This window comes from Gallinula chloropus (genome assembly GCF_964237585.1).
Source record: "Gallinula chloropus genome assembly, chromosome: 1".
Taxonomy (NCBI): domain Eukaryota; kingdom Metazoa; phylum Chordata; class Aves; order Gruiformes; family Rallidae; genus Gallinula; species Gallinula chloropus.
The window spans coordinates 85352559-85367088 of record NC_140085.1 but is presented as its reverse complement, the minus strand read 5'-3'; the positions used below and the strand labels follow the sequence as shown (position 1 = coordinate 85367088).

The window sequence follows — 14530 nt, the reverse complement described above, 5'->3', positions numbered from 1 at the left end:
AAAAAGGGGTCATCGCTAAATGTTTTAACTCCTTTGGAAAATCAAGACACTTATTTAGGTGCCCCAAGCTAGACTCAAATTGAAGCACCTCGTTACAAAGCCAGCAGCGTTCCCCTCAGTCATCACTACTAGATTCACTCTGTCAGCGGTGAGTGCCACGTCTGCATTCCGACTGTCCCTAGAACCGCTGCACACTACAGTGCAGCCGCAAAGTGCTCAGGCAGGTTGGGCTTGCTATAGGAACCTACGCTGGGCAGACCTACACACATTAGGTTTGCTTCAAGTCCTCGTTGCCCGTACCAAAAGAGTCAGGTGGGACCACGTCACCGAGACATCTCTGTTTATGCAGAACAACCTTTCACCCTCCAGCTTCGCACCACCACGCTCACCCGCACACAGCCTGCTGTGCTCTCCCAGCTACCCTGGGCTGCTCCCCACAGCCTCGCTGTAATTATTGGGTGGGTGACTCGGGGACGTTAGGACCTCTCTGTGGTTATATTTCCGAGTCCTCGATTGGGCCGCTCAGAAATACTGCAGTAGGAAGTGATGGCAAGGATTCTTTGGGACGGATAAAGTTTTTGGCTGGGAACTGTTTTACTTTTGAGGCAGCACGGCCTCGGCTTGACTTGTTCTCCACCACCTGATTCTTAAGCATCATTGTGTCTGAGTCCCAGGTTTGTCCCCGCCGCAGCTTCTTAAAGGTGTTACGGAAGCCCTCAGTACTAAAGTAGTAGATCAGGGGGTCCAGCATGCAGTTCATGCTGGCCAACAGCATTGTCACAATTAATACTTGGCGCACAGAGGTCTGTGTTTCCTTGTCAACCTTCACCACCCGGGCCTTTATCAGCCCATAAACTGCCAGGGTAGTATTGTAAGGCACAAAACAGATGATGAAGATGACCAGATTGACCAAGAGGAGACGGATGGTCTTCTGCTGTCGTAGGGTCTTTGTCTGGCTGGCCTGGCAGAGCTCCTGAAAGACCCGAATCGAGCAGTACGTCACAGAGCTGAGAGGCAGGAGAAACCCCAAGATTTCAGCCATTACAACGAGGGGGAAGAGGTTGTTCTGCCACATGTTATCGCTAAAGCTTTCAAAGCACAGATAAACGGTCTGGTTCTGTACCTCGCAGTGGTTTTGCTTGTGGACTATAGCAGTGGGGATGGAGCCCATGAAGATGACAATCCAGACAATCAGGCAAAGGATCTTGGCCACCTTGGGTCGCCGCAGGTGCCGCCAGCGAAGCGGGTGGACAATGGCAACATAGCGATCCAGGTTGATGCACAGAAGGAAGAGACAGCTGCCGTACATGTTGATCTGGAACACAGAGCCAGACACCTGGCACAGGGTGTTGCCAAAGGGCCAGTGGTGGTGGAAATAGTAGTAGAGTCGCAGCGGCAGAGGGAGTGTGAAGGTGAGGTCACTCACGGCCAGGTTGAACATGTAGATCAACACCACAGACTTCAGGCGCAGGTAGCGGATGAATATCCACAGGGCTGTCACGTTCAGCACCAAACCTGTAATGAATATCAGGATGTAGCCAGGCAGGAGCAGGTGGTGGTTGAAGCTGTAATCCTTGCATGTCTGAGACGCATTGGAAGCTGACATGCCCAGTGGAGATTGGGAGGGTCTCACAGAGATGGCTGAGCCTGCTGGTGGGCTAAGGCAGCACAAGGAGAAGCTCTGGGCGAAGTCATTCCCCTCTAAGAAGCTGTGCGCAGGCCATTCGCCTCGTCTGCAGGTGGGAGATAGATGGGCACATGTCTCTCTTGATTGGTGCCGGTCTGGATAGCTGGTCAGTGGTCATCTGGCAGGGATGGTAATGTAGCCAGCTAGAGTCAGCTTCTGCCTCTAGTTCAGCAATACTTTCCAGTGGTTATGGGGGTGCTGATGCGATGGTCATTGCCAGGTGTTGAATGTCGGCACAATCCCTGGTCAGAGTGAAAGACCAAGACAGAAGAGTTTAAGTGAGAGAGAGAAATCCCTTGAAAGGTCAAAACCCAACCATAATGGCTTCTGCTGCAAGAACTCATGAAGAAACCAAAGAGACTAAGCAAAATGGACAGTAGAAAAGTAATTACACGGCAGAAGAAGCCAGATCACAGAGAAGGTGGTTGTTGTTCAGAATCATTTATCACTCAGCCCTAGAAAATGCATGTCACTTTGATCACTGCTGAGAGCACGTGTACACAGGAAAGGGACAGCACAGTAGCACATAGGGAAAGTAGTCAGGGCAGTTTCAGAAAAGGTGAGAGAGAGAGAGAAAGAAAAAGAGGAGAGCAAGCCTTCTGAGGGAGAAAATGCTGACTGGAAGGAACTTAAAATACAACCTGCAGAAGTACAGTTTTGTATCAGAAAAAACAGGACTTTGTACAGCCATTGCAGATTAAAAATAAATAAATTATACTACACATAGACTTGACTCTACCCTACGTCCTTCTACTTGGTGAAACAACCTAGACAAACCTGAGCCTCAGCTAGTTAGAGTTCCTTACTTTGCCTAAGTTCATACAGTTCCTTTGGTGTTCTCTCTTGCATGGGACCAGTGGTGCCTATTTGAATTGGATGTCCTCAGATCAATTTCCTGCTGAGAACACCATAAAGCATGAAGCAACCTGTCCCAGAAACACAGAGCAGTAACCCAGGTAAGGGAGCACACAGTAAAGTGGGAAGAGTCATGGGATTTGTGTGGACAGACATACCTGTGGCTCCAAAGTGGTGTGTGACCACTCTAGATACCGCCCTGGCAACGACTGGAGCAAGTGCAGTGGAAGGCCACCAAAAAGGTCGGGCAGCTGGAGCACTTGCCCTGTGAGGAGATGCTGAAGGAACCAGACTTCTTCAGTGGGAGAAGAGAAGGCTCCAGGGGATTTAACAGCAACCCGCCATACCTGCAGGGTGGTTACTGGAAAAGAACAGAGTTAGCAGCTCACAGTGAGGCATGACAAGCTTTGCTAGAGCCAAAACCTTGCACTGATTGCAGACTGATGAGACTGGTGAGACCTTTGTCGTGCCCAAGACTGAGACAGACTCTGTGAGAGACCATGACTGGCTCTAACGTACCCAGACCAGCCAGGTGTTCAAGTGAAGGTGACTTGTGTCCACAGAAAATTTATTTTTATCACAAGATATTCAATAAGCACCTCTAGAGAATGCCTAATATGTCAGGATGGCGTATACTGTGTGAGATCAGCAGTCTGTTTACAGCTAGTATTCTGTTTCAAATCATGGATGGTGAAGGTATCCTGCAAGAACAATGATCCCTCAAATTCTCTTCCTGCTTCCACCATATGGTAGCCCAGGGTGAGCCAAAGGTGAGGTATTTGTATTCGTCAGTCCTCAGGGAATTTTTCTTTCATTATTTTTTCAAATTTGTTTTCAGTCCATGCAAAATTTACCATCTATGACATACAGTTCCAGGAGTGCCAAGAAGTTCCATGGCTTAATGGCATTTCAGGTGAAGAACCACTTTCTTCTACTCACTTTTGAATCAGCGCCTGCTAGACCCAGTTCCTAGATTTAGCACTGGAAGAAATAGTGGGAAAAACATCCCTATTCACCTTCACTTTATCACTGATGATTTTATAAACATCTAGCATGTAATGTTTTGGGTTTGGGTTTTTTGAGGCTAAAGGCTCATTGTCTTCTTCCTTGCAGAGGAGCCATTCTGTCCTTGTTACCCTTCTCAGAACCCTTCCACTTCTGCTACAGCCTTTTGTGAGTCCTGTGGTGGGGTGCACAAAACCTACACAAGGTGGATGATGTGGATGCACTGAGCTGAGGAGGCGAAGATCTCATTTGCAAGGCGTAATGTTCAGGTTGGTTTTCCTCATCACTTAGCTAGATGAAATTTCCGTCGTTATTTTATGGCCAGTCACTCACACTTCTCTTAATCTCTGTAGTTCTTTGCAGCCAACCTTCATCTTTTCTGACTGGAATAATTTTGTGTCTCCAACAGATTTGTTATTTCATTATTCATCCCTCATGCATAAGTCAAACAGCCCAAGCCCCAGCACTGTGTCTTAGAACCACACTGAGAAAACCCACCCTCATTCTCTGCCTTGTCTTTTAGGCACTTTTTAACCAGGTAGCAATTTTCCCTAAATTCCTTTATGTGGCACCGGTGAAAACCCTTTTCAAAGCCTTTTGGAGGTCCTCATGGGCCACTGTTCACATGCTTGTTGATTCCTTCAAAGAACTGTGAGGCACAGCATCCCTTTGTAAAAGCCATGATGATTCTTCCCCAATAATTAGATCCAACTGCATGCCAATTTATTTTTTTTCCTTTATTATAGCTTCTATTAATTTGTTCAGCATAGACATGAAGCTCCCTGGTCTGGAATCCCCCAAGAGCCTTATCTCAAATCAAAGATAAACTAGACAGACTCATGAACATTAGGGAGGAGATGGAGATAGATAGGTGGAGCCAGGTTCTCTCCTCCCAGTGAGTACCCAGTAGGTAGTGTCCAGGGCCAGAGTGACCCTGTACCCTCCCCCAGGCAGGGCAGTCTAAATGAAAGGGATGAATGGAAGCAGGTACATGGTAAGGGCAGTGGGAGAGTGCCTTCCATGCCTGTCCTTCCTCCCCAAGTCCCCCTGAGCAATAGATAGGAGGCCCTACTAGAAGGGGACCAGCCAGATAATGAGACAGCTGATAGGAAAATGACTCCTGAGGTTGTGTTCCCTAGGACAAGACCCCCTAAGCAAACCGTCAAAACAGCCTCTGTTAAGAAGAAAAGATGGGTCATTGTCTTAGGGGATTCCCTTCTGGAGGGAACTGAGGGCCCGATCTGTAGGCCGGACCCTCTACATAGAGAAGTCTGCTGCCTGCTCGTGAGCCTCTAAAGGCAGTTTTAAGCAAATGTTTTTAGGCCACGGTTAGTCAGGTCTTTCACCCTTCAGCTGTTTTTTGGCCTCTAGGGTAGGAGCCACGTGGTTTCAGACACCACTTAGAGCAGGCTGCTGCTCCACAACCACTGCTGTTTAGATCAGAGACAGCCCTTTGGTGGATTTTCCCCAGGCTTCCCGGACACCAACACCAGGGCAAGAAACTTACTTATATTTTTTTTCCTGCCACTGTCTTTATTTCTGAGTGGCCTTTCCTTTCATGCTGGCACCTCAGTCTTCCACACACCGAACAGCAGAGTTCTAAACTGGCAGCAAAGATCACCAGGAGTGGAAAATCCACTGGGCTTTTTTGAGAGGAATTTTGTTTGTTTGTTTTTGGTGGGCGTATGGAAACACTAATGGATCCACTAATGGTGGTGTCAGTGAAGCCAAGCTGATGGTCTCAAATTTGACATAGCAGATACAGTCATCAAGATCTGAGAGGCCTGAAATGAGGTCTGTACATGCGCGATGTTTGGGAAGACGAAGTTGTGGAAATGGAGCACTTCTCCTCAGAGCCCTGGACAGGTACTGTTTTGACTGTCACTCACTGAAGAGGAAAGCTATGCATAAAGCAGGCTGATAGTGGGGAGAAGGAAGAGCTGGAACCGGCTGCATTATCCTTGTTGACCTGGGAGCCAGAGGCCATGTTCTTTGTAGGTGCCTCTGAAAGAATCTCCAGTACTCATTGCACTACACAAAAGCTGCTAAGAGGTCTCAAGTCATGAGCTTCCTAAAGAGGCAAGGGTACCACAATTTAATCATCCTCCTCCTCACAATGAGATGCTGCCTTGAAATCCTGAAGGAACTCTCTGGCAACTGACCTTATGTGGCCCAGTAAGTGGAGGAAGCATTGTTTTCCCTCTCAGTGAAGGACAATATGATCTGCTGAGGGCCGTTTGCCCAGATCATGTCCTTCCTCATAGCAGCCCTTTTCTGAGCAGTTCAAACTGCGGATGCTACCTAGGCAGAAACTACTTCTTTTTTGGGGGGAAGAGGGGAGAGGGTGGAGGGTTGTGGTGTTTTTTGTTCTTTCTTTGGTTGGTTGGTTGTTTTGCAGGTTTTTTGTTGTTAGTATCTTTGCACTGGCGGGGGGGACAGGGAGAATGACAGAACACATTGCACATGTGCATGTGTACACACACACACGCACACACTACGAGCAACTGCTGCAGGAGGAGGAAGAACTGCAAAAACTGGAAAACACCAGTGAGGGAGGAAGCAGTACTGGTATAGGTGTGAGATGGGGGACTGCTGTTGCTGTCTGAGGGGAGAGAAGAATGTGATGCTGGAGGATGGGCAGACAACCCCAAAAAATAAGTTGTAAAGAATACACTGCCCTACTCTCCCACACATCCCCCTCTGTGACTACCCCACTCATATGGCCGACCAGGGCCCTGGCTGGTGTGGGGTGCCAGACTGAGGTAAACCATAGGTTGGGCCCAGGGAGGGCACCTGTCGCCAGGGACAGAAAAAGAACTTTTAGGCAAGAAGTCCCCACAGGACATGCAAAACCCATGGAGGGGGTTGATTTTTTCCTTCTGGGGTGTCTGAAACCCTAGCTGTACTCGATACAAGGGCTGGAGCAGGCAAGGATGCCCTGAGGTGAGATGTATGCCTGGTCCTGGGCATCTTCCCTCCTGACACCATCTCACCCATCACCACTGCCTTCCTAGCACTGCAGACACGCTGAGGGAGCACAGTATGGCTGGGACACAGAGTCATGCTGGAGCTAAGAAATGAGGTGGGGAAAGACAGCTAGAAAAGTGATGCCGAGCATGTCACAGGGCCAGAGTTTCTGTGTGGCTGAAACCCTGGAGCGCTTTGAGGTTGCCCTGTAGGCGCAGGCAGAGAGTGGAGCATTGGGGCGCAGAGGGGAGCGCTGAGAATGTAAGTTGCACCAGCTCATTTTGTAAATCTGAAACCAAAAAAAACCAAACCCACATCAAACCTTAAAAAACAACCGACAGGCCCCTTTGCTTTAGAAATGGAAGGTATATTTTTTCATAAATTGAGACGCTTGTTACCTGCTGTAGGTGATATTTAAGCCCCACTTTTCACCTTTTTCTAACCAAGGAACTGGATTATCGAGATGGTTAGAACCCCAAAGATAGCTTATTTTTAATGAGATACATGACATCAAAGCGGAGACCTCTGTATTTAACTCATGAGGTCTGATCACACTGCTACTGCCTAGTCCCCAGAGGTGCCACCCCCTCCTTCATCTTCCCAAGGAACCCATGGAAGAGAACTTTCACCATGGGCACCTTGGCAAGTGAGCTTGGCAGGCTCCCCACACTTTTAGTACTAGAGGATCCCAAAGAAAGCCTCCATTTGAATAAACACAGAGATTTGCCTTACTAGATTCACTAGGCAACTGAAGAGATGCAGGGGGTTCCCCAGTGCCTCACGGTCAGGTCCAGCAGCACATGTGCAACAGCCAGCGAGGACCAGTCAGTGCCCCCAGACCATCCAGCTCTCTCGAGGCTGTTGTCTTTCTTACCTCTGTGATGATGAAAAGCCAAGGGTGTGCGCTGGCTAGTGGTCACTGTCACTGCAGAGGTCTCGATCCAGGCACCAAAACTGCACGGGGCTTGAATCAAAACAGAACGAGGTGGGGTCTTTGTCTACTTGCTCATCCAAATCACAGACGTGCCATGGCTGGCTCTACATCTGTCATGCTGCAGTTCGTCTCCCCTCCTTTCTCACTTCCTGATGCACTTCTGGCTGGCCACAAAGCATGAACTTTGCTATCCAAAGCTGATAAGCTAAAACACATCCTATGAAAGCAAACGTAATCATGAAAAAAGAACCACCCTGGTATCCTTGCCACTGAGGAGCCCTGCCCTGGTTCATAGTGCCAAATACGTGCTCACATTTGCTCCCATGCTAACTCAGACACCCCCAGGACTGACAAGAGAAAATGAAAACATTTCTCTACCCAAAATATTGCTGAACAGGAGGTAGAAGTGAAATATGAGAAGTGAGAGCAAAGTTGATTCAATTGCTGGCTGGTACAAAGGCTCTGAGACCTGACAGTCCTATGGGCTTGGGTGTTCTGGGGACAAGCTCCTGCCCCCAGCCCTGGCTGTGCACTGCTGGCATGTTTCAGGGACTCAAGGAAATGAGTGCAGCGAAGCTCTGGAGAGGTACCAGTGCAAAGGCATGTTTCCCACATCATGTGAGGCTGCAGAAGGCATAGTGTTAAGTGCAAGGGCTGATTTAGCAGGACATCTGTGACCTAGCACTGCCAAGTGTGGCTTGGGAAGGGCTTTGCAGAAGTGCATCTGGCGCTCTGCTGCCTCAAATCCTATTTCTGGTTTGCCAGTCCCAGGACACATGGAAGAAGACAGGGGCCACCGGGACACTCCTAATCCTACTGTCGTCCTCCCCCCAGGAGCAGCTGCCCCAAGAAGGGGCTGTCCGTGTGGACTCCCTCTTTGCCTGCAGCCCCTGCCCAGCTCCTCTGCCTGCTGGTGTTTGACTTTCTCACTCCCTGCCTCTCTTGTTCCGCCTTCACTGCCTTCTCATTCAGGGAATGACATGCCAAGCGATGTGTGCTCCTGCTGCTCATAAATCCTTGGAGGGCACAATAGCACCCAAAACACTGATCTCACCCTGCTCCTTTTTAGTGCCTCTCCTTTTTGACCAGACCCTCTTTCTCACTTCCTAGTTTATGGGTTCTTTGTTCTCACAGCTTTTGTGTATCTTCAGTTCCTGTAAAGGGTCTGATACTGATAGAGGCCTGCAGATTCCTTCTCCCTTTGGAAAAGGAGTCTCTGACACGCTCAGTGGAAACTGACCCCTGCCCTGCAGCCCTTGCCCCTTGCACACATGTGCACTCACCTGGCTGAGCCTGTCAGTCCCGGCTCTAACGCGTGTCAGAAGAGGAGGGCACAGTAGCACCTAGTCCTCGAGCCTGTGCACCCCCACAGCATTCCTCACCCAGCCAGATTCACTCACCTCACTGGGGCTTGGTGCGTCAGACCACGAACTCCGTCTCTCCCCCCTTAAGTGGACTCACACCCCTCACTGTGTCTTGGAAGCTCACGGGGAGGAGCTGTGCAACCCCGGCATTTCCTCACCACTGTCTGAGTCGACAGCAGGTAAGACCAGATCACTGGGGGGTGTGTCGGAGGCTACACCCTGATGCTGCAGATCCCAACATGCCTGTCACCTTGGAGTGCTGAGTCCAGAAAACATGAGCAAGGACCCAACAGAACAAGGGACACGGGGAGCTGGGAAGGCAAGGAGAGTGGGGGAAAGTGTGTTGCGACAGAGGGGCTGCTTGGGTTTGAAAGGATGACTAATAACCCCAGTACTCCTCAGTTCTCTTTGTGCAGGACAATGTGGAAGAGCACAGCAAAGGGCTTTACACACCGTTGTGGTTTAACCCCAGCTGGCAGCTAAGCCCCAGGAAGCTGCTCACTCTCTCCCCTTCTGGTGGGATGGGGGAGAGAATCGGAAGAGTAAAACAGAAAACTCGTGGGTTGAGATAAAGATGGTTTAATAGGTAAAGCAAAAGCTGCATGTGCAAGCAAAGCAAACCAAGGAATTCACTCAGCGCTTCCCATGGGCCGGCGGGTTTTCAGCTGTCCCCAGGAAAACAGGGACGCATCATGCGCACTGGTTACTTGGGAAGACAAATGCCATCACTCTGAACATCCCCCCCCTTCCTTCTACTTCCCCCAGCTGTAAATGCTGAGCATGACACCAGATGGTATGGAATATCCCTTTGGTCAGTTGGGGTCAGCTGTCCTGGCTGTGTCCCATCCCAACTCCCTGTACACCCCCAGCCTACTCACTGGTGGGGTGGGATGAGAAGCAGAGATGGCCTTGGCTCTGTGTAAGCCCTGCTCAGGGGTATCAAAATCATCCGTGTGTTATCAGCACTGTTTTCAGCACAAATCCAAAACACAGCCCCATACTAGGTACTATGAAGAAATTAACTCTATCCCAGCCAAAACCAGCACACCCACATGTGGGGCCACGGTGGAAGAACTGCAGCAGTGCCACAGCAGCCATGTTTCACTTTGTGAATGATTTGGACAGGTACAGCAGAAACCTCCATGCCATGTAAGGAGTTTCAATTTCCAGGGTCTCAGGGAAAGCTGTCACTTCCTGGGTCTTCTGGGGAATGGCAGGCTTTTCTCCCAGGACATTTCAGCTCCCCCGGTCACACAACTCGCATTTTCCTGGACTCGTGGGAGCTCTTAGGAAAGGGCTAGCCACTGTTAAGAGGAACAGCCACTCCTTTATGCCTGCTTAGGAGAAAGGCAAGGACTGTCCCTCTTGCTATGGGGAAGAAAACAAGAGGGGCATAAGGAGAGATGTCAGGGAAAGAGTTAAGAGAGCCAGGGAGCAGCCTGCGTGTTTGCTGTAGCTACGTGGGCTGTGAGGTAGTAAAGAAGAATCTCCAGCCTGGAGGAGGCAGATGAGGGAGGGTCCTCAAGGACGGCGGCTGGGGATGAGGGAGGTGGCAGTCCTTCCCCTCTCTGCTCCCATGAGCTATCACCACAAGGAAACTCTCTGGCTCCCTAAAAGGCTTGGTGGCAAAGTGATGATGAGCTGGTCAGTTTAGTGACAGCTGCTTGGTGCTTCCAGGTGTTTCTTGTGAGGAAGGCTCTATCTGCTGCTGACCAGGCTGCTTCTTGGTGATGAAGTGACTTTACTGCAGAGGAAGACAACCAGATCATCTGCTGAGACCACCGGTCTGACACTGATGCTGTCTCCAGCCATGTGACCTCCCTCTGATGGATGTCCACCCCAGAGTCCTAGTTCAGAGCTCTCCCACGCTGCTGCCCGAGCTGCACGTAGGCAACAGCACTAGTGTGGATACCCTCGCAGGGCCAACCTGCCAGGTTGCTGTGGGCCACCAGGTCTCTGGTGCTGGCAGGCACACCAGGGCAGCCCATGGTGATTGCCCAGGGCAGGGTCTACCCACACTTTGCAGTGTTGGGTTGGAGCTGCTGTGAGAGCAACGGTCGAGCACAGGTAGTGGGCTGTGGAAGGAGGGAATTCATGTGGCTTTTACACCGTGGCTGAAGGTGGAGTTTTGCCAGGGACGGGATGGAGATGGTGTGGCTGTATGTGGTGCTGATCCCTGTGCGTCACATCCTTGCCACGACCTGGCTGTAAGTATGCTTTGCACTTGTGTTATCTGGATTGGAAAGTCCCTGGGGGAGGTGCTGTCCCCCAAGAAAACAGATGGATCTGTGAGAAAGGGTGGAAGAAGGAACCTGGGTAACCCAAAAGCAGCACCACATTAGGAGGGCTGTTTCAGGGGACACGAAGGGAGAAGGATGGTGAAGCTGAAGATGTGCGGATCAGGATGGGGAGCAGGAATGTCCAATTTGACACAAACAAGAGGTGGCACATCCCCTTCCCCGCCCTGTTTCTGCTTTAAAGTAAGGCTGTAGAGGACTAGTCCCACACAGACATGGCCTTGGCTCTAGCCCATCTGTAACTGAATGCCTTCCCTGTTCCACAGGTACCTGGCTAGGCAGCCTTCTCTGCGGGCAGCCCTCCGGGAGCCCCGTGGCTGCGAGGGTCTGACCGGTCTGGTAGAAGAGCAGGTCCGTGTTTGCCAGCGGCAGGTTGAAGCCATGGATGCGGTGAAGCGAGGTGCCGAGCTGGCTGTCGAGGAGCGCCAGTGCCAGTGTCACTCTCACCGGTGGAACTGCTCCATTCTGCAGGGGCTGCAGGTCTTTGGCAAGGTCGCGATCCAAGGTCAGTGAGGGGGAGATGGTGCAGGCAGGGCTGGCACAAGGTCCCTTCAGCATGCCCACAGGGTGCCCTTGACACATCAGCCTTTCCTGGCCTAGTGTTCAGTGGGCCACACTGGAACCAGCCCAGGAGTGGCCAGTGCCTTCCTCCAGTTGCTGACAGAGCTGCTAACACAGAGCATACTGAAACAAATGCATGTGCTGCTGCAAATATGAATATTCTGGGTAAACTTCTTCCTCATTTGGCCAGGCTTGTCTTTTTGGTCCCACCTGGACCACTCTGGGCACCGGTGCTGCAGACTGATACATCTTCTTCCTGACCCTGTCACCAGCCCAGCTTTCCGTGAAGCTGTGGCCCCTTTTTGTTGAGTGCCAGGGAAGAAGAATCTGCCTATGCACACACACACACACACACACACACACACCCCCCAAACAGCATGTAACAGATTTCACATGTATTTGCACAGAAGGAGTCATACAGGGAGTTTTGGACAGGGTCTCTCTGGCTCTCAGCCACAAGGCATCAGGCTCCTCCCTGACAAACCCCTCTGCATGGGAGGCTCAGCCCCTGACATCCCCCACCATCCTCCCCTTTCACTTCCCCTGTGGGCTGCTGACACCTGGCCCAGGAAATGAGGGTGCCAAAGGTGAGAGCACTGAGACAAAGGACTCCACAGAGCTGCCTCCCTTGCTGGCTCCAGGCTTCTGCAGCACCTTGACAACAGTTTCTCTTGAGCCGTCACCATCTGAGCACATCCTTCCTGCATGCAGTCACAGCTTCTTTTTGACCCCCTCCAGCATGTCCCATCAGTGCCTCCCCCCTTCTGAGACTGGTGCCATTTCTCGCCCCCCTGCAGGCACGCGGGAATCTGCCTTCATCCACGCCATCTCTGCTGCTGCCCTTGCCTTTGCTGTGACTCGTGCCTGCAGCCGTGGAGAGCTGGAGAAGTGTGGCTGTGACCACAAGATCCGAGGAGTCAGCCCTGAAGGTGAAGGAGGAGGCTAGTGGCAGGGAAGGAGTGACAGAGGAGACCCCGTGACGTCAGCCAGAGTGTCACACAAAGGTCCTCACAGTCATGGGTCACCATTGACTGCACCACTACTCCAACGTCAGCCCTCTGAAAAAACCCATGCCATAACGCTCCCAGAGGCATTATGGCAAGGCGCAGAGGGGTGGGATAAAATGAGCCTCTCCATATGGGAGACTCACATCAGGGGAGGAGACACTTCCCTTCTCCATGTCCCTCAGCCCTTTGGGAGCTCCTCTCAGGGTTTCTCCCTCTTCATCTCCTGGTTACTTTCCCTCTGCAGGTTTCCAATGGTCGGGCTGCTCTGGTAACTTACCTTACGGGACTGCCTTTTCTCAAGCCTTCATAGACAACCCCGAGAGGAAACGCGGTGTCTCCTCCAGCCAAGCGCTCATGAACCTCCACAACAATGAGGCTGGAAGGAAGGTAAGGGCAGGAGCAAGGGCTGGGGAGCAAGCCTGGCCCTTCAGCTTCTCCCTGGCTAGGCAGAGCTTGGTCTGGCCCCCTTACCCTAAGGAGCAGTTCTGGGCAGCCATGAGTTCCCAGAGCTGCATTTCTGCAGCCCAGCACTGCACCAACCGCACCAAGCTGGCTCCTTGCCAGCTTCCCTGCTCACCTCCCTGCAGAGAGAGACCTTTTCCTCACAGAGCCCAGCTGTGATTTACCTCCCTTGGCCTCTTTTGCAGAAGTGAATTAGTTTTTCCCACTCTGCTCTGAAGGGGCTTCCTTATGCCTCCGGAGCCTCCTGAGCAAAGACACCATCCTTTCTAGAGACCGCTGTTACATCTAGCCCCTTGCACATCCTCTGCCTCTGGATAGATCTGTTCTCCCCCCCACACCAGCCCCCAGCCCCATGGGGCAGAGCCAGTTCCTGTTTCTTCCCCTCCCTCAGGGATTTCTCTTGTAGACCCAAGCCAGCCTGTTTCCTACAGAGAAGATTCCTTCCTGTTTCATACTGGCCTGGCTTAAAAAGACTTGCTTCCTTTCCCTTCACTGACCCTACTCTCCAGCTCCATGCGAGATGCAGGGGAGGAATGGCGATGGCTGGGGGTCCCACAGGTATTGGAGCCATAGGCCAGCATGTGCTGGCTTTGGCTAGCATCTGCCTCCTGTTCCCCAGGCTCTCCTGGCCCACATGAAGGTGGAGTGCAAGTGCCATGGTGTGTCGGGTTCCTGCGAGGTGCGCACGTGCTGGAAGGTCATGCCCCCGTTCCGCAAGGTGGGCAGCGTCCTCAAGGAAAAGTTCGAGGGGGCAGCAGAGGTTCACCTCAAGTGGGTCGGTTCCCGCAAGCTCCTGGTGCCCAAGAACTCTCGTTTCAAGCCCTACACCACTCACGATCTGGTCTATCTGTTGGCCAGCCCAGACTTCTGTGACCAGGACTCCAGCCGTGGGGTCTTCGGCACCTCCGGCCGGCAGTGCAACCGGACATCCCCAGCCATGGACGGCTGCGAGCTCCTGTGCTGCGGCAGGGCCTTCCGCATGGCCCAGGCCAGGGCGGTGGAGCGGTGCAGCTGCGAGTTCCGCTGGCGCTGCGCTGTCAAGTGCAAGCAGTGCCGGCCCCTCGTGGAGCTGCACAGCTGCCGCTGAGTGGGGTGGGCACGTCTGAGCGGCGGGAGACCCCCGGGGGGGAATGCCAGGTAGCCAAGGAGAGGACAGCCTGGGGAGAGAGAAGTGGGGGAAGGCCTGGGGGAGACACACGGCCTGAGAGGGAGGGGAGGAGGTGTGGGGTTTTGCTGCCCTGGTGCCCCTGCCTGGCACCATCTCGCCAGCCTCACTGGGCTTTCCGTGGTTTGAATTACGTTTCTGGATGGAGGGTTGGAGGACACAGACCCCATAAACCCTTAAACTCTAGAAATAAACCAGTTGCAATGGAAAGCAAAGCGCATATGTC

The 14530-nt window shown here is 52.0% G+C and overlaps 2 protein-coding genes across 2 annotated transcripts; one reads left to right on the top strand and one right to left on the bottom strand.

Annotated features, from left to right (window-relative positions):
- Positions 1-493: 493 nt before the first annotated feature.
- LPAR5 (lysophosphatidic acid receptor 5) lies at positions 494-1606 on the bottom strand (the record flags this gene model as incomplete). The annotated part of the gene is made up of 1 exon (XM_084271189.1): positions 494-1606. The coding sequence occupies one exon, from the start codon at positions 1604-1606 to the stop codon at positions 494-496; it is 1113 nt and encodes a 370-aa protein (XP_084127315.1).
- A 9348-nt stretch (positions 1607-10954) lies between these two features.
- LOC311199444 (protein Wnt-4a-like) lies at positions 10955-14226 on the top strand (the record flags this gene model as incomplete). Its single annotated transcript, XM_084273542.1, has 5 exons — positions 10955-11019; positions 11376-11614; positions 12468-12599; positions 12922-13064; positions 13759-14226. 5 exons carry the CDS (start codon positions 10955-10957, stop codon positions 14224-14226), a joined length of 1047 nt encoding a protein of 348 aa, XP_084129668.1.
- Between the last annotated feature and the right edge of the window lie 304 nt (positions 14227-14530).